Source organism: Nymphalis io, chromosome 10 (genome assembly GCF_905147045.1).
Source record: "Nymphalis io chromosome 10, ilAglIoxx1.1, whole genome shotgun sequence".
In the NCBI taxonomy this organism is placed as follows: domain Eukaryota; kingdom Metazoa; phylum Arthropoda; class Insecta; order Lepidoptera; family Nymphalidae; genus Nymphalis; species Nymphalis io.
In genome coordinates this window covers 6,187,014-6,211,681 of record NC_065897.1, presented here as the reverse complement: position 1 = coordinate 6,211,681, position 24,668 = coordinate 6,187,014, and the positions used below count along the sequence as shown (strand labels likewise).

The 24,668-nt window shown below is 33.9% G+C and overlaps 1 protein-coding gene across 2 annotated transcripts; it reads left to right on the top strand.

The window, feature by feature from the left end:
- The first annotated feature begins 649 nt into the window (after positions 1–649).
- On the top strand, positions 650–23,986 carry LOC126771343 (juvenile hormone acid O-methyltransferase). Of its 2 annotated transcripts, none has more exons than XM_050491194.1 (5): positions 650–734; positions 21,464–22,027; positions 22,678–22,849; positions 23,142–23,250; positions 23,717–23,986. In XM_050491194.1, the coding sequence occupies exons 2-5, from the start codon at positions 21,666–21,668 to the stop codon at positions 23,893–23,895; spliced, it is 822 nt and encodes a 273-aa protein (XP_050347151.1). In that variant the 5' UTR covers positions 650–734; positions 21,464–21,665; the 3' UTR covers positions 23,896–23,986. The 2 variants fall into 2 exon arrangements, with proteins under 2 accessions (XP_050347151.1, XP_050347152.1); XM_050491195.1 differs by lacking the exon at positions 650–734 and adding an exon at positions 17,402–17,435.
- Positions 23,987–24,668: the final 682 nt, after the last annotated feature.

Genomic DNA, 24,668 nt, shown 5'->3' with positions numbered 1-24,668 from the left:
ACTAACCACCTACAGACCAACGAGCACGGCAGTAATTGTTAAAAACAAAAAATGACTTAAAATAAACTTCATACCAAACAGTTATTAAAATTCTATAAAAAGTATGAGGAATATAAATAAAACTTATCTAATTCCAAAAACTATAAAAATACTAGGCAACTGGGTTGGCAGTGCACAAGTGTGTGCACAAACACAGGTGCACTCTCTATTCACTGACACGGCCGGGGAGAGATAAGGCGCAGGACCAAAGACTATACGTGCTTTTCGTGGCATAAGAAAACTGCTTATTGTTGTTTTCCTAAAATGAAAACCTGTTTAATTATATTCAGATGTGAAACGATAATGTCTATTTAATTGAATACTTTAAAAAAATTAATAATGCTATATTTTTAAATTCGTAAGCAAAAATAAAATTACGTAGAATTACATGAATTTTACTTATCAGTTGTGCGTAATGTGTATTGTCGTACGTAGTAAAAACATGTAACAAATAACAAGAATAGAATTAAATCTCTGCCATTACGAATTGGTTAAATGGCATTGACTAAGACGTAATCTGACTTACTACGTAACACCTGCTTACTTACGTACTTACTACAATAATAATTCATTCGAAGTTATTCATTTAATTTCATTCACTGCGGACCGGGCAGTTCGCGACAAGTTTAGTTCTTAATTCAGATGAATTCAACGTATATGTAACACAATCTGAATAAGGAAAGAAAACTTCAAAAGTACGTATTTTATTAAATAAGTTCCTTTACTATTTATTTTATTTTTCTTATATTGTGGAAAACAAATGTAATTGTAATATTTCACGTTTAATTTTTTTTTTATATTTTAATCTCCGTCTTTTTTTATTCATTTTTTTTATTAATCTCAGTAAATTTAATTTATTATAAAGTGACAAAGCTACTTTCCTATTTTAATAAATTATATATAATATTACCTTATGTCCGTGCAGTGACGGAGAAAGAATACATTTCACTGCCCCTCTCTTTCCCATGGGTGTCGTAAGAGGCGACTAAGGGATATCTGAGGGACCATCTACTCACCTGGTGGTAGGATGCTAACATCCGCCTGGCTTGTTACCACCGTACGCATGGTGAAAAACTCGTGAAGTGGCTTGCAGCCGCGTTTCGAGGTCAGCCAGCGTACAGCCAGAGCCCGAGCGAGTATTGCCGCGATGGGTGTTGGTCCGGTTGGAGACGGCTGTTGAACCAATGCCGGGGGAAACTGTATTGACCTGCCGGTCAGGGAGACCCGAAGAAACGGCTGTTCCGCTGGCCGCCCGTGGCATAGTACAGGGGCCCGAGCGTGCCTAACCAGCTCGTGAGGCTGCCCCACCAGGCCACGCATAATCTCGGGGTGGACCGTCGTGCCGGTTGGTGACCGGTAGGTGGGGTCCCGGCGGCCACTTCCGGGGGGGTTCGGGGGCCCTTCCGTCCGGCGGGTCAGTGTATTTTTCCTTTTGGCAACCACTTGGGGAAACACGCCTCCACACTTTGCCCATCCCTATCGTGGCAATACATCGCTCGCTTCACGTCTCTTTTCCATTTAATTTCTCCCAAATGGCGCAACAAAAAAAGAAATAACGGTCGTACAGCGGTGCTCACCCCCACCATACCCTCGCTGTTTGAGGTCGAGTTCTCTAACATCCGAGGACTCCACACTAACCTCAACGCTGTCCACCACCATCTCGAGACAGCACGGCCAGCAATGTTGTTTCTCACGGAGACACAAATACTCCGTCCTGCCGATACCAGCTACCTTAATTATCCCGGCTACACGCTTGAAGAATCCTTCAAAGCGAAAGCCGGAGTATGCTTGTTCGTCAGGACGGATGTTTGCTGTCACCGACTGCGCTGCTTGGAGGACCCCTCCTTCTCCATGTTGGTGGTACGTGTGGACCTGGTTCGTCAGAGCCGAGTCTACGTGTGCCTCTACAGATCCCACAATGGTGACTTGGAGACAAGCCGACTATTTGACCATCTTAGTCGGGTGGCAGATGCTGCGCAAGAGCAATTTCCTAACGCGGAATTGGTGTTTTTGGGGGACTTTAATGCTCACCACGAATCCTGGTTGAAATCCCTCAAAACTGACCATGCTGGAAGGACTGCTCATGCTTTTGCTCTCACACATGACTTGACCCAACTGGTTGATCAGCCCACCAGGATCCCAGACATTGATGGGCAAGCACCTTCTCTACTGGACCTTCTGCTGACTTCTCACCCGGTGGAATATCAGGTTGTGGTTCAGGCTCCTCTTGGCTCTTCGGATCACAGCCTTATTTCTACCAGAGTGCCACAGGCCAAGCTGCCGCCACTAGCGGTATGCAAACGTCGCGTTTGGCACTATAAGTCGGCGGATTGGGACGGTATGCGCGATTACTATGCGTCGGTCCCTTGGAAGGAACGTTGCTTCAGTGGGAATGACCCGACAGCTAGTGCTGCTGCTGTTGCTGGCGAGATCATGCTGGGAATGGAATACTACATTCCTAGCTCAGATCTCGTCAGTAGGAGTACGCGTAACCGTTGGTTCACTCGTGAATGTGCCGACGCTGTATCATCTAAGCAGGCGGCATATCGCAAGTGGATCAACGGCTGCATTAGCGGGGCATCTAACATTGACTCACTGAAAGCAAACTATAATAAAAATTCCAAGTCCTGTAGAAAGGCATACACGAGAGCGGATGCACAGCGCATTGTACAGATTGGTCATGACCTTGTTTCGCATCCTAGGGGCTCCCGTAGCTTCTGGCGTCTGACCAAGTCTGTGCAAAACAATTTCTGCCAACCTTCGCTGCCACCGCTCAGAAATCCGGACGGATCGCTAGCTCACAGTCCGCAAGAGCAAGCTGATCTCCTGGCTAAACTCTTTGCCGACAATTCCGTCATCGATGATTGTAGTGCACTGCCACCTACAATACCTGCATGTGGCCATACGATGCCTGACATTAAAATCAGGCAACATGATGTGCGTGCGGAGCTGCAATCACTTGATGTACGGAAAGCTAGCGGTCCCGATGGAATACCAGCCATAGTGCTGAAGAAGTGCGCAGCGGAGCTGTCTCCTGTGTTAACGCGCCTGTTCCAACTTTCTCTCTCTTCGGGAAGTGTGCCGGAGGCTTGGAGAAGAGCTAATGTGCAAGCGGTTCCCAAAAAAGGGGATCGGTCTGACCCGGCAAATTATCGGCCAATAGCTATCACCTCAGTACTTTGTAAGGTGATGGAACGGATTTTAAACAACCAACTGATCCATTACCTAGAAGATCACTGTCTAATTAATGATCGTCAGTACGGTTTTCGACCAAAACGGTCCACAGGTGATCTTCTAGCGTACGTAACACACCTCTGGGGTGAAGCTATCGACAAGCATGGAGAATCGTTGGCTGTCAGCCTCGATATCTCCAAGGCTTTCGACAGGGTCTGGCACAGAAGTCTTCTCTCCAAGCTACCGGCATATGGTCTGCCTGCTCAGCTATGCACCTGGATTGCCAGCTTCCTACACAAGCGTAGCCTTCGTGTTTTAGTAGATGGTTGCGCTTCACAATTCTATGTAGTGAATGCTGGGGTCCCCCAGGGATCTGTGCTATCTCCCACACTCTTTCTTTTGCATATCAATGATATGCTCTCCCTTGGGAACATACATTGCTATGCAGATGATAGTACAGTGCATGGTGGATACCACGGACGCGCAGTGGACGGGGCGGGCGGAAACTGAGGAGAGGCGGGAGAATCTTGTCATTGAACTCGATAGGACGTTAGATCTCATCGCCAAATGGGGCTCTGATAATCTTGTTGAGTTTAATGCCAAGAAAACACAGGTATGCGCTCTCACGGCGAAAAAGTCAACATTTTCCCCTCTTCCCTCCCTCTGTGGTACTCCGCTGGTGATGCAAAGCAAAATCGCCATGCTGGGGATTGACGTTCGCTGCGACCTTAGTCCAAGGGATTACATCGAGGCTGTTATAAAAACAGCTTCACGGAAACTCGGAGTTCTGAACAAGGTGCGGCGCTTTTTCACGCCACAACAACTGTGCCTGCTGTACAAAACACAGGTACGGTCTTGCGTGGAATATTGCTCGCACCTTTGGGATGGCTCCGCTAAGTACCTACTTGAGGCCTTGGACCGGTTGCAGCGACGTGCCGTACGCATTATTGGCGACGTAAAGGTCACAAACACCCTTGAACCTTTACAATTGCGTCGTGAGATAGCAGCACTGAGCGCTTTCTATCGACTGTATCACGGCGAGTGCTCTGAGGAATTATTCTCTCTAATTCCTGCTTCCCCCTTCCTTCTTAAGTCCACGCGGGCTGGTTCTCGATGTCACCGCCTAACTGTGACATCAATTCCATCGCGAACAAAGAAATTTGGCAACTCCTTTCTTTGTCGGACTTCCAAAAAATGGAATTCCTTACCAGCTCACGTATTCCCCTCCTCTTACAACCCGGGTTCCTTCAAACGAGGCGTGAAGAGGCATCTTGCGGGCCGGCAAGGCGAAGGCGGCTAGTGCAGAACGTTTTTCCCGTCTGTACTGGCCGTCGTCGCGTTTGGACTCTACTACCACTTACCATCAGGTGGAGTAGAGTCATTTGCCCTCCCGGCGATATAAAAAAAAAAAAAAAAAAAAAATGTCGTAATTTATTTGATCTGGTACTATTCGTGGCTGTCGATGGTATGATAGATTTTTTTCTAATTCCGTTTCTCAAATTATATTCGATATAATAAAAAAAAATATTTTTTAATTATAAATGTTTTTGGTGCGTTATATATAGCGACATAATAACAACCTACCACTGTATAATTTATCATGAAATAGGCTCTCCAAAGAAAAAACTAAATACACAACAAAGGAACGGTGATCAACTATTTCATTTTAATATAAATGTATTATTGTTGTGGAATGGACTCATTTATTATATACTATTGTCAATAGTATGTAATATACGTATCTCATTAAATAGGTATAGAAAAAGGTTTAAGATATTCTAATGATGTACCTCAATATAATGCCATATATATTTGATGGTCATATATTTTATAACTAGCTGTGGCCCAAGGTTTAATCGGGATAATTTGAATTAAACATGTAATAATAAAAAGTATTAAAACAAAGCAATTATCACAGAATCAAAACAACGCTTTCATTATATCACCTAGAAATTCGACACTTTTAATTCTTTTAAAAATAAATGTTTTATATGAATATGCCTTCTATAATACCTGATTATTGCTACATGTTTTCTTGTTTGTTTTAATTTGTTTATTTACTTTTATTTTTTTTTTAATTTTTGTTTCAGTTTGTTTAGTCTACTTAGTTTAATCTCGTTTTTTTAATTAATTCTTATGTTGTGAATATCAACACTGTTCGGTTGCATGTTGTTTCTCCGTCTCATAATTGGAGGTACATTTTAACTTTTTTTTTAACTTGTATATATATATTTTTTCTATGTACTTTTGCTGGAGTTCTTTCTGAAAAAATAAATAAATAAATTTAATTGTGACGTAAATATGTTTTTAGTGATTATGATTTATCACTAACGTAAGTTTGTTTTCAACATTTTACGATCGAGTTGAGTATCGCATGACAAATTTGTTACACCTTGCAGATCATATCTGAGTGTGATCGGCATCAATATTTATTGAACATGGAAACGCTAACATCAAAACTCAAAATACACCAACATTATATTATGCATTTTGCATGTAAATCCACTCGTAGTACGCAATCAATGTAGTCTTCAATTTACCTTTTTTATTCCATTCACGTTACTTAATTTTATTTTTTAATTATTTTTGATTCAATAAATAAAAACAGTGAATAGTACTTCAAATAACTTTAAATATTAAAATTCTTCTTTTTAAATATTAAATAGCTAGGCGGACGAGCAAATGGGCCACCTAATGGTAAGTGGTCACCACCGCCCATAGACATTGGCATCGAAAAAAATGTTAACCATCGCTTGCATCGCCAATGCGCCACCAACCTTGGGAACTAAGATGTTATGTCCCTTGTGCCTGTAATAACACTGGTACACTCGCCATTCAAACTGGAACACAACAATATCAACTACTGCAGTTTTGCAGTAGAATATCTGATGAGTGGGTGGGTTCGAGCTTGTACATAGTTAGCCCTTCCCTCAGTAATCACACAGATAAGGCAGACAGTAAGAAATTTTTACCCAAAAAAGAAGACCAAGATGCATCCGATTTTTAATTAATTTATTTTAAGATTTTGAAATATTTCTTAAATACGAATATAGTAAAATCTGTAATGAGACCATTAACCTTACTCGTTACAAGTAGTATTAATTAGTTATTTTATTTGCATAAATTATGCAAAGGAAGACGGTTATAATGCCTTAGTTGATTAGGGAATATAGGGTACAAATAAAACTAAAAAATATAAAAATAAATAACGACACCAAAAATAAGCAAATACACTTGCAATATACAAACTTAATTTTTAGTAAATATGCAATTATATATATTTTTAATATAGTATTTATTTATTTATTTTTGTTTTTTTATTGATTTTTAATATATTAATATAATCATGATCATTACATAGGATTTGATTTAAATTTACATTATTAATTTTTATTATATACTATTGTAATATATATGTAAATTGTAAAATTTTGCATTTCTGTTAATTTCTGTTAGAAAGTATTGAGGATACAAATTTGCCAAAAAAGCTATAAGACGCTATGAAAGAAACCACCCAATCTAGTTTTGCTATCTTTCGCCAGAAAAATCCCGATCTCTAGATATATATATTACGTGTATATAAGCTATTGTCAAGTGAGTTACATGTCAATTTAGTACTTTTTGTATGAATACAATAAACAAAACAAATAAAGAAACAAAACTTTACTTACTATAATAATTCGTCGTAATCATAAACTTAGTCCAAATAAAATAAACATTATACCAAATAAAATATATAAAATTTAAATTTTACTCTTAAAGCTGCTGTATAGTGTTTGACTGAATTAGAATATTTTGTGATAACGGCTTAAAAGTGAAAATATCTAAAATTTTCTGAAGTAATCCGATTTCCGAAAAATAGCAACAATTGGATTGAAACTAATATTTTACAAAGCGTATCTCTAAAATATCTCTAAAGTACCATTTCGTATAACAAAACAAAAATTTTCATTTATAAATGTCATATAAATATATTTTAGTTAAAAATCACTCGAATATATGAATATCGTATAAAACTCATGTTGTACGAGTATATACGTTCATCGTAGATAAACACCGCAAGCGCCTTCAGCGACGGCAAGTTACATAAAAGTACAACGTCTCTCATTCTCGGATTGTTACAGCTCGGGCGATACATAGCTTTAACTTCCGAAGCACACGCTCTGAAATATTTATTCCTGAAACGTAAAGATCGGGCGAGGTGGGGGGGTCGGTGGGGTTTATCCCGCGGTTTCCTTCCCGCCGTGTTTTACTTCGAGAATGGGAAGTCGCCGCCGACGGGTCGATATTACCAAAGATAATGCTACAGATATGATTTTACACTTTTTTGTAGCAGTGTACTAGATAAATATAAAATAAATAATGTAATTAAAAATATATAAATTATAATTAAATAAATTATTTATAAATATCATTAAATTAGTGAACCAAGCATGTAAGGGAAAGAACTGTTCGTTAGAAGATATTATATTAATTACAAATTCGATCATGAGTATGCTTATGCATATGCTTTAAATATAAAGGATTAAAAATTTATTTTTAGATTTTTAAATCACAATAATAAAAGAAGTTGCTACGGTAACCCGTATGTAACAGAATATAGTATACTACGCGTATCCGGTTCATAAAAAAATAAATAGTCTCAAAAATTGATTTCAGTTTACTTTCATAATATAATATAAATCATGATGAAAGCATATCACTTATAAGTTCTTATTTTTTCTCAGTGTAATTTATCTTTGTTTGTCATTTTGAATACATTTTAAAAATATTTTTAAATAACCTTTCAATAGTGTTCGCATTGAAATTTATATAAAGCTGAAGAAAATAGCTAAAAAATAAAATCAAATGTAATTTAATGTTTATTTTGACAATATAAGAAAACGAATTAATAAATCATAATCTATTGTAAAAATTTCATTCAACACATCGTTCATTTATTTTGTATGAAATATATTACAACGAGCTTTTAACGAAATGAAACCTATTTGTACTCATACATCTGTGTAGCTGGCTCTAGTCTATGCCATTCCCAACCTCCAGTGGGGGGTGCCCCCCACCGTTCGATTGTCTGCGGAGGCTGCCCCGCCGGTGCCATCTGATGTGCCGAGAGCACTCCAGATCTGCATAGATCGTTGCCTTCGTTTTTTCTCTATCGAAAAATCAATACTCACTGTTATATATAAATGGAAAGACAGTATTAATGTTCTTAAGAGCTTATTTGCGTCAGATCTCGCGTTCGACCTAAAAATATTTTTATATTCATTGGATTATTCATAAAGTCTGATATTTATTCGATAATTGTATTTATGAAGAATATTTCAAAGTCAATTTAATATTAAACTGTAGTACCAATATTTGTAGGTACTACAGTACTATTTGGCAGATATAGGCTGCGAAGGAGTTGAGTACATAATGTGAATGACTCTTCTCAAAACCGTATCGAAGTTTCCGCCTCTATCTCCCTCAAGGAGAAAGAAGCTCAAACACCGAGCAATAAAGCCTTCGCATTCAGCAAAACAAATACAACGCACATTCCAATGCTAGATATCATTCGCTCCGCCCACACAGTCGGCATGACGACTGTAAGCGCTCCCATTGGTCGCCGCGAAGCCTTCTCCAATTCGAATTGGTTATTTTTTTCTACGATTGAAATTGGCACTGTCCGTTTGTTCTGTACGAGTGCTGTACGCATGCGTGATCAGTAGGCGTCTACGTCACGTAGACGTATCTACGTTTAGGGCTACGAATGCTTTATTGGATTGCTCTCTCGGTTCTCATTCGTTTTTTGGATTCGAATGTGGATTTGTGGCCGCTTAATGCTCACTGCGCAGACGTGACTGATCCTAGTATAAAGTTTACGTGTATTTAGTTTTTGCAAGTTTATAATTTTATCTCTTTTATTATACAAATAAGAAGATAATCTATATGAGATATGTACATATAAATGATAAGTGGTTACTTCAATAAAAAACCTTACACCTTGAATAATATTATTTTTAAGAAATCATTTAAATAATAGGTAGTATGTGTTTGACTAATAAGTTAAGTTCTTTTTGCAGTATTATATAATTGAACATAATAACATATTAAGCCATAGATATAGCTGGCACTAACTATTTCGCACGGTATAGGATACAAAGCTCCGACCAACCTATTAATTATATTATAGACCACTACCATACAACTAAACATACAAACGTACGCTTACGACGACATACGGTTCAAATAAGCAACGTTTTCGCTTGACAACTGCAATAACACACAAGCATCCATAGCAGGCTGTGTCCCGAACAATTTCATTTGCGACTGGGCGAGGATAGCGTTGTAATTACAACAACAATCGATAGAGGCGCCACCGTCTGCCGCACGTTTAATCTCGCCGGAATCAAAGGACCGTCGCCTCACACCCACACCAAACGAGATTCACCTATCAACTACTACCGGCGAATACAGTTATCCACTCTCAATACATTGCTTTTTCTTAACGATGATACAAATAACTGTTCTTGCAAACGCGCATTGTATGTGATACAGTCACTTTTATTTGTTTTTGAACTAGTCGAGTGGTAAATACTTTGTGTCTCGCAAGCCTATATCTGCAGCGGTATGCTTAGATGTCCTCAGAGCAGATAGTTGCATTTCCAGTCTATGTATAACTATTCATGGAGTTTTATTAAAGCTTAACAATGTTTGACTCTAGTTTGAGCTTTTATACTGCCGCCAGTTGTTTCCATATTGTTTTGTAAATATTACCGCGCTGTTAATTGAATTCCTGAATCAGTTATTTATAATATGTATTAGAACGTTGTTAAACATTGTTCTAATAATATATTCTACGCTTATAATGTGTCATGAATATTTTGAATAAGCACACATAATCATTATTTATAATTGAAACACAATAGCAATATTTTAGACCAATAAAATTATTATAATGGTTGTAAAACAAAGCGATTTCATAAATTGATAAAATAATGAAATCAAATAATGTTCTCTATCATTGTATGTTATATAGTTCGTAGCATTGATAATTAATTATACTTAATATTAATTTAATAATTAATATGTATATTATTGCTAATCAAGAAAATTTGCACATTAACCGTTGCTGATTCTTTATTACTAGTAGCACGACATAGTTACGCAAGTTCGATAAAAATACAACCAAAAGCTATTTAATTCGTAAGGCAAGAAGTAAATATTAAAAACTTTTTTTAGTTACGTAACATTAAAACTTTACTCGTGAAGTATCAATATCAATAAGGATATAACAGGTTGTGCCGCTTCAATCGCGTACTTGTATTATGGCTGCACGTATTGATTGTCAATAATACGCGTTTCCTCGTCGTTGTTAGACGATGCATAGTTTCGCTAAATTATCGCCTGCTACATCATTTTGCATGAAACGTTAATATCGCCTGGAAATTATGATAGGGTAATATCTACGCTTATTATTTATTTAAAATTTTCATCAAAACATCATTTGTTTTATAATCTCAGTTACTAGTATAGTATAATTTGTAAAATTTTATAAAATTATTTATAGGTAAATTTTAGAAACAAAACAGTCCGCTGTGTAGACTTCAACATCTACAAAAATAGCATGTTTGTACTTCGATAGCTCTGAAGTATGATATATTTTTATTTAATAATTAAAGATAGATTTTACTAGAGTTGAATTTAGTACAATTTATTTATTATCATCATTTAAAATGTCATAAAAATACAACATTCTAAATGTCGAATATTAAATTGCATGTATATAAAGTAGTAGCGAAATCAATACGAGTATAAATACATTTGCATAAAGTCAAGGTTGCTTTTCTTATAACTATATTAAATCATATATAAATATACACATATATTTGGTATATTATTATATTAAATAACAAGGAACTAACGGTTTTTTGAATCGTAAATATTTTTATGTTTCCAGCTTGATTTAACGCTGAGGTAGCAATGTAAAAGTTGGAACGGTCTCGCATTCAGCACTATGTATAAAGGAGTGCTCCATATAACCCTATGTATTTGAATCTTCAAGACATAGAACGTAACTTTCTTCGTTACGAAACTTAAGTTCTACATTTTCTCATAGTTTTAAGTGATAATTACTTAATTTCATTTATTGCATGCCGTACTCCTGTTATGACCAATGAAATTCATTTATATTTTTTTATTTAAGTTTTTATGAAATACACAATTTAAAAAAGTTTTTTTAGTTAAATAATATAAAATAATTTACACATTATTACTTCGCTACTGAAAGACAAAAAGCCTATCCACTTCTATTAATAGCAGACGTGACTGCCTCGTTGGTCTAGTGGCTAGATCTAAGGCCGCAGACCCGGAAGTCCAATTGGCAAATAAAAAACATATTGAGTTTACCTGTCGAAAATTCTTAATAGCCGCCCGGAATCTGGAAGTTGAAAGTGAGTACATTCCCGTGCCTCGGAAAAAACGTTAAGCCGTAGGTCCTGCGCCTGAACTCTTTCGTGTCGGATTGCGGTCTCATTGGATTACGAGAGTAGAGAATAGAGATTGCACTTGTGTTTGCGCACAGACTTGTGCACTATAATATGTCTAGCGCGCGCTGTTGGCTAATCTCTGTTGAGAGTTGCCGCCATGGTCGAAATCGCTCTGGAGGACTATTATTATTATTACCAAAAACAGAAGTATTCAAAATTTAACTAACATGTCGTAACGTAATTTTGAATGATAACACGTTCTTCTATTAGTGAAAAATTAATATCCTTTTAGTATATACCATCCAACAGTTTTACGTTCTACAAACCACGCTACTTATAGAATAGGAAGCGAGTGTAGGTAATGGCGCAAAATAGTGACGCAGTATTATTGCAGTGGGTGGTGGGATCCCCCCACTTACCCACCTCCTTCCACCCGAGAGCGACTGAAAAGTCCGCGAGAAAAATAAGATCCGCACTCCGTCCTGCTTATTCTTAGGAAAGGTTTTTGTATATTTTTGTATATTTTTTCTTTCGGTGTGCCGGCCAGGCGTTTGTGAGCGTCAGTAAATAATACTTTGTATGTAGGATTGAAGTTAGCGACGGTACAAATTTTAATTTTGGACCGCACCATTTTTACTTCAGAATCCCGTTGTGGATACAACTTTTTTCATTACGAGGTTGATGGCATGCAAAATAGAATACAATAAATAAAATAATTAAAACCAAAATAGCATAATGTAATAAATAATTCAAAATTTATTTTAGACAACTACACTAGATATATCGATTATATATATACAGACATTGACACGCAGGTTTTCTGCCGATATTTATGATTATGTATTAATTTGTGTTTATCATATATACATGAAGTGATGCTTGCCTGGGCTTGAACCCGCAATCATCGGTTAAGACTCACGCGTTCTACTCACTAGGCATTTCGGTTGTAAGTAATGACGTCCCTCTTCATGAAAAACACAATCACCTTATTAATTCATTTCACAATGCTTACTTTTCACTTAACTAAAACTCTGTTAACTTTCGAAAGCTTATAACGTTAACTATCCACAAAATATTATGGATAAGGCAAAGTTACAGCCTGAGGTATCAACTTTCATTAGGTGAAGAATTCGAACTACCACGCAGCTTTACTGCGTGTCGGTTCAGAATTTATTGCGACACATACAAATTTAATTAATTTAATATCATTTAGACTAATATTTTTAGAAGCATAATTATGAACTTCGCCTTCCTACCGTTTTACCCGCGGAAAATTTCAAAAACTACATGATTGTCTTATTCCACAAACGTATTTGACAATAACTACTGTGTACGATGAATGTATGTACATGTAAAAATGTATGAAACTTTAAACAGGCCGATTAAATAAAGTTGATTGAAGAATAATCCTTAAAAAAAATCCCTAATATTGATAGAGTCAACCACATTTTCCATTAATTATAAAGAGACTTACCCCAAGCGGAATTATATTACCGACACTTTTCTATTTTAATTTTAACTTATTTATTGTTTAAAGTACTTTTTTAGTTACTATAGTCATTGAATTCTATAATAACATTTATTAATTATGAATTAATTAAGATGATAAACAAAACAATTAGCGTAAAGATCGAGGATACTTTTCAATTTTTTCTTAAAATAACGCCCTCTAACGACAAACTTCATAACAAGCAAACCGAGTAAGCCTCCTGTTGGAGTGACTGAATCTTCATACCACAATGTAAATTGATGTATAAGTTAAGATATAGATGGCTCTCACAGCGCGAACCATATAAGTAATTTTAAAATTAATATAAGCTTAATTAATTAAATTAATAAGATGCTCATAATTTGGTTCATTTGCGTATCACCTCAATTTAATCTACACCTATAATATTTCCTACTAATAACATACCAATAAAATACCAAAATATTTCCTAGTAACTTTTATAATTCTTACAGTTAACTATTTAACTATTCGTTTTTTTAATTGTATAATTCACTCGACAATTTTAAGAACTATATCAAAATAATGCTTTAAAGATATTTTTTTCATAAAAAATATAGTGAAATATGCGCTGATATGATTAATTTTAATTGATTGATCAATTTACAAGAATCCTAAACGTTTCTAAGCCTACGACAACTCTTATGACCTCAAACATAACCTGCCTTAATGTCTGAACCATTGGGACTTCAATAAGAGACCAATTTTAACCGGCGTACGGCGCTTAAGCAATTTATTTTGGCACCCGACTCTTTTACGCCGACGGAAATGACGTAAGTGTGACAAAGAAACCATACCAATTTAAAATTTTGATAGTAATGTCCGTAGGGCAATGCACTCACTAACTGGTTGGGAGAGGACGAAAGTACGATTTTTGCAATAATTCGAGTTAAATGTTTTAAAGACATTTTTAAACACAGTACAAAAACATTTTTTTTTCTAAATGATATAATATTAGCTTTAACAATTAGCTAAATGAAATTGAAATAATGAAGATTGGGTGATTCGTAAAGTTAGGATTCTTATCTTTGGTAATTTGAGGAGCATAGTATTACGTCGAATAGGAACACACAGAGTTAACTTTTATTGTTTACTTAAGTTAAACAATTTAGAGGTCAAACTATTCACATAACGATTCACAACAAAAAAGTCTCCGATTTTAAAGAACCTTCACAAAACATTTCTAGCCTTAAAATTTCATAAGTGGACAGCGATCGTAAAACTTTTTCCTGCATTAAAACGAAATTAATGTCTATCAATGCACTATAAACCCAAGGTCAGCTACTTTCTCCATTTGCATGTATATCACAATGATACAAATATACTACCTTCCCATACATCTCAGTCCAATCCGTGACTTTTTTTAACTTTCACTCACTGATTTCATCATCAAAGCCTAAGGTCATTTACTCGAAGGTCGACTATTAAGATATAAGCTGTAAGGAATGTTAGAAATATTTCCAAACATGTTTTATTTTTATTTATCATAAGTGACGGACAAATAGACCACCTCATGTAAGTGGTTACCAACACACAGAGATTGGCACTTGAAGAAATTGACCAAAAATTTCATAGTCAAAGAGTCTCCAACGATAGGAAACAGCTATAAGGTTAACCTTTGGCGTGTAATTACACTAACTCGCCCTTTATAACAATGCAAAGTATTACTGTTTAGTAATATTAGACCTGATGAGTGCATGATACCCAGACGAACACAAAGTCTCCTCCAACCATTAGAACGTTTAACATTTCGACTTTTTAACTAATAAGCTTTTAACTACTGGTAGAGTTTTGTGCAAGCTCGTCTGGGTAGGTACCACCCACTCATCAGATATTCTACTGCAAAACAGTAGTACTTGGTATTGTTGTATTTCGGTTTGAAGGGTGAGTGAGCAAGTGTAATTACAGGCACAAGGGACATAACATCTTAGTTCCCAAGTTTGGTGGCGCATTGGTGATGTAAGCGATGGTTAACATTTCTCACCATGACAATGTCTACGGGCGTTGGTGGCCACTTACCATCAGGTGGCTCATATGCTCGTCCGCTTTATTATTCTATAAAAAAAATACTGAAATGAATTTTCAAACGATTAGTTTAATATGTTATACGACATAGATATAGACATAAAGTGGAGATATAGTAGTATTATTAGTGATCTCTAAAATAAATGAAACACCTGAAATCGACAAAGCCAGCCAGTCAGCGTCACGCAAAGCAATTACATTTATTGTTAAGAGAACGATATGTGTAATGATTACGAAGATAACGTTTATTACGTTCAAGAAACCTACTTTGGCAAAGAAATTCTGCTTAAAAAACAATTAAAAATAAATATTATAGGTAGATCAATGGAAATACGTTTTAATGATTATTTTAATTGAAGATGTGATAGATTCACTGGAAATATTCATTTTTATTTCGTGATTTACAATACTTTGCCATAAACATATAAATTAAATCGTAAGCTCGAGTCTGTGCGCATATAAAACTACTGGAGATATTAAGCAATTTGTGTAATTACGACAAATAGAACGATATAACAAAGGAAGTCCAAATCTAAATATAAAGTAGAATGAAAATATATTTATGGATTCAGAGTTAACAAGTATAATAAAAATAATTCTTACAGTGTATGTGTGTGTGTGTAGTGTGTTTTTTTACATAATTATTGAAAGAAACCGATTATGCTGGGAAGCAATTTTATATGAATAAATAATTTATAATCTTAAACGATTTACTCGTATTTTAAATGTTATAATTTACTTTAGTTTAACATGCCAAAATTTAAAAACATATACGGTAAAATAAAATTCCCTAAATACGAGCCCTTTCTCCCGATCTTGAGCATTGAACTCAGGCGGGGTGACATTGCGAACGACTGCAGTACAGAACCGCTCACGAATTTTGATACTTGAATTAATATTTTTATTATATAGATAGAAAAATTTGAATGGACTTTTGACATTAGTAATAATGCTTATGCATAGTTCACAATTTTGATTAAGAAATATTTGAGGTTTTTTAATTTGGACATATTAAAATGGAACCAATCAGAATTAGAAATGAACCATAAATGTAAAATTGTTAATTTTACAAAAAATGTAGCAATAAAAGCCTAAAATTAAGATTAATTAAATAATCATCTTGAAGATATAATAAAACTCTATGATGGTGGTCGTACGACTTTATCGCATAATGGGCATAATATGCCTGTCTGGGTAGGTGACAAACTTTCATCATGTGAACAGATGTTCTACCGCCACGCCGCAATACCTAATATTTTTGTGTTCCGGTTTGAAGGGTAAGTTAGCTGGAGTAACTGCAGGGACATCATAATATCTTAGTCCTCAAGGTTGCCATTGCATTGGAGATGTAAGGGATGGTTTATATTTCTTACAATGTTAATGTCTAATAGTGGTGGTGCCAAATTACCGTGGTCGGTATGGATCGTGTGAACTGTAAATCAGGAGGTTCGCTTGCCAGTTCGTTTTTACTGGTGGTAGAGCTTTGTGCAAGCTCGTCTGGGTAGATACCACCCTCTCATCAGATATTCTACCGCAAAACAGCAGTACTTGGTATTGTTGTGTTCCGGTTTGAAAGTTGAGTGAGCCAGTGTATTAACAGGCACAAGGGACATAACATCTTAGTTCCCAAGGTTGGTGGCGCATTGGTGATGCAAGCGATGGTTAACATTTCTTACAATGCCAATGTCTATGGGCGTTGGTGACCACTTACCATCAGGTGGCCCATATGCTCGTCCGCCTTCCTAATCTATATAAAAAAAATGTCTTAGGCAGACTAATACAATAAAAAAATGAGTTTAGATATTTCATATCGATTACTTCTCGATATTTTGATGTTAAAATATATCGCATTTAAATCAAATCCAAAATCAATAGTAAATTATAATTTCAAAGACACAATAAAATTATATTATTGGAATATCTATATTATATAAAGTCATATAACCACAGCCATACTACCAAATTAACTTCTGCTAACGCCAACTAGCTCTAGTACATGTTACTGCCTTCACCACGCCTCTTTCACACACTAGTCAAATAACTATCATGATTCATTACTTGTCATCAACTTAGCATTCACTGAATCCTGTCAACAAACTACTTACCATTTTGACAGAATGATCATTGTAAATTATTGTTTTGTGTTGCAAGATAAAAAAAAATTAAAAAAGATATTTCAGACACGATATCTGCTAATGGTTAGATTCAACTGTTATTTCAGAGTAAGCCACACTCACTATCCAATAAGCACTAGAAGTTATTCTAATTATATTTATGAAACGATACTGATCTCTACCATGTATCAAGACTGCTTAGCGCGGCTCACCTTAAATGTACAGTGCACTTGCATTATAGCGTATGGATGCACTGTCTTGAATTTTTTTCGCCGGTTTTTAAGTTCGTCCTTGAATTTCAAGTTTAGATTACAGCCTGCACATTACCAAAATGCGTTGGTTACACACAGGTGCAATACTTCATTTAAAAACATTACTTACATACATACATACGGCTACGGTATACTTGTACGCATTACGTATACATTTATATGCGGGTGAATCATATACTGAAATAAAAATCGTTTTTGAATGGTCAAGGTGTGTAGAATAATAAAACTTGAATTGTATGTAACAAAATTATAAGCACAAATAACGAATTAATAATATAAAAAAATATATTTAAAAAAGTCTTGAAAACTCAATATACAATATTTATCACTTTTTGTATAATAATATTTAATTATAATTAAATTCCAATAATAAAACATTAAATAACAGTAACGTCTATATAAATAAAGAGGCGCTTTATATGTTTTTTAATTGAAGACAAGCACATGATCAATACAAATCACATTAGGCTAGGTCAAGACTCCTAACCCAGCTGAGTAGATACGACTTCAATAAAGGTAATAAAAAAGGTGAATAACGCAGACCCAGGGCAATGCACTTTTTCGTGGACGGTCAAAGAAGATCGAATGCGCTTGGTCCTACACAACACTTGTGAGCAGCATGATAATGTCATCAAATCAATTTAAAGCATTTTAAGTCTTAACCAGTCCACACATACCTTTATTTTTCGTTTGCGAAACTTTTACACTTAGTCCGTCTGAAGATCGTGACGTAACAAACCAAAAATGCTACCATCCTAATGGAAAATCCACCTTGTAATGCATGCAATTGATATTAATTTCAAATGATATAACCCAAAGTAACCACATACAAACCATCCTTACTTAGAGCAACAAACGAAAATAACGTCTAATCCCAATGTTGTAAGGTAAATAATTTACGAAGCAATATTTAAAAAACGTAATGCATACGCAATGGAATGCAAACGCGCGGTGGGTACATGCGAATCAGTTTAGCTAAGGTCATGATATAGAGGTGCATTTGCGAATTTATTGTTGTTCATCAGTTTAAAAAATATGTACTGCAATAGACTAAAGCAATTGATTTTATTCGTGGCAGAACGTATATAGGTATGCTTTTTATTTATTTTTTATGTTGTATTTCATATTACGAGGGTTACAAATAATTTAAAAAATGAATAAGTCGACAAGACAAGCTTTCAAATAACTACATATTACCATTTATCAGATATATCTTTATTATATAACTATTTCAATTACTTTTGCCATGTTCCAGTAAATTGCATAATTTCGTTCGTGATGTCAGTCAACTCGTTACAGTAATTAAAACAATCCCTAACAATTCAATAATGATTGCTAATCATAAATGAAAGAGATATTATAACTTAAATGGCAACCACAAATCAAAATTATAAAAAACCTACATGATAAAGAACTACAACCAAATTTTATAGTCCCTCATTAAACCTTAAGTACTTTAGACGATAAACAAAATAATAAAATTTAGTTAATTGCCTCGCTCATCACATCAACGCTTATAAAATTCGGTACCTTAAACAAATATAACAGTATACGACGTATTAATCATATAATACCTCAAAAATCTTTTAGCATTTAAAAATATATGACAGTAAATTCTAAAAACGCTTAACAACTATAAAAAACGACCACAAAGAAGAAATATTTCCGCTCGTAATTACATTATTTTACTTACTCGGTACATAAGATCTAAGTACTTCTTCGTGATGTCACCGAAACATAGCTTAAAGGAGGTAAATAAAAATAGCTAAGATCAAGGCCATTGATTTATACGACTGTACAAAAGAATATTCAGTCGAAGAGGTTGTCGATCAGATGGAGATAACTGTGTCTATTTTAGGCTAAGTATGAATTACGCTAGTTACACTGTGTATATGCTTAGAGGAAAATGCGAAGATATACTTGTGATAGGGTATTTAAAATTATTCTTTCATTGCAACCATAGGAGTTATGAATGGAAAATTGTATATGTACTTAGCGCTTATCTATTTTAAAGATTATTTTTATTTAAATTTCAAAAATCTATTGTTGTATTAACTCTATAACTATACTATCTTGATGTCATCGATAAACTAAAATGTTTTATTAAAAATGTTTTGCTTTGATTCATTACGAATGATTGATAATAAATTTTAAAAAGTTGCTACTTAAGACATTTCAATTAACAAACCTGAATCGAGAAAATATTTAAATATTACTTAACCGACTACGAGCTTTTCTGAACTATTATATTAAAGCATATGTAGCTTTAATAATGTTTGACGAACAATACTAATTTAGGTAACCTTAAATCACATTCGTTTTAATATAAAATGACTTCGGATATATGTTTTTAAAAAAATAAACATAATTAGAAGGTAAACGTCGGTTCCAAATACGTTCATAGGAATATCTGTGTAAGAAAAGTAATGAGTATACTAATCAGATTTAAGAAAAAATATGAGACGTCAGGTCATCATTCTACCAATATGATGAACACGAAAGTTTGTGAGGATGAATGGATTTTTGTTACTGTTTCACGCAAAACCTACCTAGTCCTCAGACCTAGTATACCACTGAGACTACCTGTCCTCACCCCTCACACGTGGGCCGTGAGCGGAACCTAGTGTTTTATAAAGTAGGTAAACAAGTGCTGAAAATGCGACATTTGTAAACTATAAGCAGTTAAATAAGTAACAAAAATGTCTTTAATCATCAGTCCAACCAAGAAAAAAGTGGGAAATAACTTTTACGATTTTTTTTTTGGTATTCTTTAAAAGAACCGTCCTAAAAAATCATGAAATCATGAATCATGAAAAAGTAAAACTGTTACAATTTAAAAAAAAACACATTCTACGATTATTATGTTATTATATAGTATTATGCTGTCGTTAAGCAAATTACATAAACATATTTTTTTTTATGTTTTGTAAATATTTTCATCAATCATTTTCGTTACAAGTTTCATCTTAAGCTATTAATATATAAAGCATGTTCGTCCCTTGTTTAGATAAACCTTTGTATAAGTATTCAAAGGAAAAAGCGTAAAATAATTGAACGTTAATTTTCCTGTAAGTGAAACTGTAAAAGTATTTAAAAGTACTACAATTTGCTGCCGGTTTTTTTTCGCTAAAATCCACATTCCGAACCGATGGTTACTTCACGTAAAACTTACACGACCGACTTGTAAAATGATAACGTGTATCTTTACAAATTGATTACAGTATTTTTCGATTCTTTTTATCTATTTTGCCTTTATATAAACAATAAATAAGTGAAGTTTTTATAACATTTCAATTGTGTTCTATTTTTATAAAAGAAATCTCTATCATCGATACAATTTAATATAATTAAAAATAAAGCTAGAATGCTTATGAAAAATTTAAATTTTTAATAAGTTTTATAATTACTCCATTGTCTTATTCTTTTATTCCGAATGTATACAACTCGGTCAGATTATGAGTAAACTGTAATCAATTTTAGATTTTTTTGTCATTTTACATGTAACAAAGGTAAAAAACTGGTTCTAAAATTAATTGAAATAATTATTACAAAAAGATATTTGTCCTGCTAAAGTCAATCAATTTGTGAGAATTCTATAACTATTATTAAAAAAAAACAAAGAAGTATTTTAAGAAATAAATTTCTAAGAATATATTATACCTTGTTGTTAATCTAATTATCAATTTTTTCTACTTAAATATTTTATGAGACAGACAGTATTTCCAATTTTTTTAATTAAGAGCGTGAAACTTTTTCTTAGCGGAGAAACAAGAAATAAAACTTAAGAAAATATTGAATATTCAGATATTTGTACAAAAAGACATGTGTTGTATGGACATTAGTACATAGATAGTTTATTTTCAGATTGGAAAAAGTCCTCAACCAGACTAAACCCTGCTTTCCTCGACCATCTTTGCCACAGTCGACGATGTCGTGCATCGGTGGAACATATAAATACTTACGAACAACCACGCTCCTGACGAGACTGCCCGCCGAAACCGAGCCGAACGCAGCGACTTAACGCACGCGCACCCGAATAAAAATATAACCCACCAAAAATATAAAAATGAATAATGCCGAACTATATCAGAAAAGCAACACTTTACAAAAAAGGGATGCGCTACAATGCTTAGAAGAATATGCGAAAAAAATTAAATGGAAAAACGACGGAGATACAGTTATAGATATAGGTTGCGGAGACGGAAGTGTAACGACGAGTGTACTTTCAAAATTCATACCCAATAATTGTAAGAGGCTGGTAGGTTGTGACATTAGCGAAAAAATGGTTCGATTCGCTAATGAGCACCACGCGAGTGACCACACCAGCTTCATAGTGCTGGATATTGAGGGCGACTTGCCGAACGAGCTTCGAGGAAATTTTGATCACGCATTTTCGTTTTACACCTTGCACTGGATAAAACATCAAGAGTAAGTGGATTCAGAAAGTTATATTAACAATATTTGATACAAGTTCGTAATTAGTTACTTTTATTTTTTATTAATTTCTTCTAAATTATACATTGTACATTTAAATAGGTAATTACATTTTATTAATTTGTGAAATGAATCGCATATAATAGACTTAATGTCTTATCGTATATAAAAATCTCTATTTTTTTAATTTCTTACACAATATTGAATAAACGTTTAGCATAAACACACGTGTTTAATGTCCTTCAAATGTTGTGAATGAAAACGATAAAAAATGACAACTTTGAAATTGTTTAGATGATTTTTTTACTTTTTTACGTTTTAGTCCTTGATCAGTAAACTTAATCTAGCTGAATTAAAAAAAAGTATTAAACGTTTATACGCAAGTCATTTTATATTTCTCTGTTATATACACCACTTGCACGCCATTGATTTTAACGCCTATGATATATATGATATGCAAATTTAAAAATAGAATATAAAAATAGTTATATAAACATATATAATTATAATACATATATTATACAACTATGAATCGAAAAGTAATATATGTTACAAGAATAAAATATATAATATTTCTAGGGATGCTTTTAGTGTTGGCGATTCGAATAATTAATTATTTTAAATTGATAAATTAACAATTTCAGAACAGCATTTTCAAATATACATGGTATGCTGGCGAAGGGAGGCGATTGTCTCTTATTATTCCTGGGCCATATGCCGGTATTTGACGTGTACCGCATCCTGGCTCGCACCGCAAGATGGAGCTTTTGGCTGAAAGATGTCGATCGCTTCGTGTCGCCATATCATGACTGTCAGGTAAATCATATTATTTAAAAAAAACTTCAATATCACAGGCAAAAAAATATAATTCAAATATATTAGTACTTCTTAAATGAAACAAAAAAACTAATTCGAAAAATATTTGACCTTTACTTTTCTTCTGTTTTCTCTAAAGTTCATTACATCTACATTATATGGAAATTTATCTAAAACTACGTAAATTACAGAAATAAAGAACAGTCTTACTTTATAAATAATATCAAAATCGCCAAATCTTCGTTTCGTAGCCAAATCAGCATACAATAGATTTCATTTATATTTTCCACAGGATCCTGAAAAAGAAATTAAAAGAATGATGATCTCTATCGGATTCTCAGCGGTGGAAGTCAAATGCACCGAAAAATCATTTATCTACACCAGCCTTGAAGCTGTTAAAAGTAAGGTTATGATGAATTTTTACAAACGTTATAAACTGTACATACTAAAAAGCTTCAGTTTTACGACGGACACAATAAGTTATTATACAAATTTAATTTCATTAAATAAAATAACATAACTTCTATTAGAAACTCAATATTTTAATTAGAAAGAAACGCTTTTATGTATTATATATAAAGTCGATGTATTTGTATTGTAAGGCCTGGGCCAGCCGAGATAGCTCAGCGGATAGATCAATTTTAAAAGAATTCGCGGTTTTAAACCAAAGCAAACGCCGTTGAGTTTTCTTGTGCTTAATTTACAAACGTAAATTATATAATTCATCTCATGCTCAGCAATAACAGAAAACATCGTGAGGAAGCCTGTAGATATCTAGGTGAAGTAAACCTTCCCCTTGAAAGAGAAGACCATAGCCCAGCATTTCCTACGCATTTACGGATTATTAATTTATTTTGTTACTTCTAGGAGCTGTAACAGCAGTTAATCCTTTTAAAATACCAAAAGAAATGCAGGAAGATTTTCTCGATGACTACGTTAAAATAGTTCGCGACATGCAACTTATTGACCACGTGAACAACAACTCAGATGGACCGATCAGCGTCAGAACGAACTACAACCTGATTATAGCGTATGGAAAAAAGTAGCTGTTTTCTGTGTGAGACATTTCCTGCTAGTACAAAATTTTTCGTAAGGATTTTTTATATGAAGGATTTATTTAATCAAAATTTTTTTAATATTTTTATTTATTATTATTTTAACGCTTAAACAATTTTTATATAAGTACCTTAAGATAAACTATTTATGTAATAATCTACCTTAATTATTTTTAGGCTAATAGCAAGAAGCTATTTATAAGTAAATTTCTTTACGTAAATTGTTTTCATATAACAATTATTATGTTATAAGACGGTTATAAGGGTGAATACTAGATTTATTTTATTGTTTAATTAGAATATAAGTCAAAGCTTTATTATGAACTTGGATGAATCTAAGCATTATTATTTATTTAAAGTCATACATTGTTAACTTTTTGTTGTTTTCTGTTAAAGTTTCCTTATATTGAAAATTTTATTTAACTAGGGTTTATATAATATCTTTATCTTACAACATATCTGGAGATCTAAGCTCCAACTCTATGTCGGCGGTTCCACAGGTAACCATAATAAACTTTTATATGGTCTACAGCAGCCTGAATCTATTATTGTAATTTCTGCCTGAAATTAGAACACATCTTCAATGTTATTGCTATGATAAATTCAAAATGCTATATGTTGAAGTTGTTATTGGTTTTTAATTGGATATTAGAAATTTTGTTTTAAACATTTCACGAGTGAGTTCTTAAAGTATAGCACTATTTCATTCTTTTTTATCCTATTCTTTAAGAATAAAATAATAATACGGGCGAAATACGTATGTA

Coding starts and splice junctions, on each gene's coding strand:
- LOC126771343 (XM_050491194.1), top strand. CDS start 21,666: ATGAATAATGCCGAACTATATCAGAAAAGCAACACTTTACAAAAAAGG. Junction 22,850..23,141: donor CGCCATATCATGACTGTCAG/GTAAATCATATT, acceptor TATTTTCCACAG/GATCCTGAAAAAGAAATTAA. Junction 23,251..23,716: donor CAGCCTTGAAGCTGTTAAAA/GTAAGGTTATGA, acceptor TGTTACTTCTAG/GAGCTGTAACAGCAGTTAAT.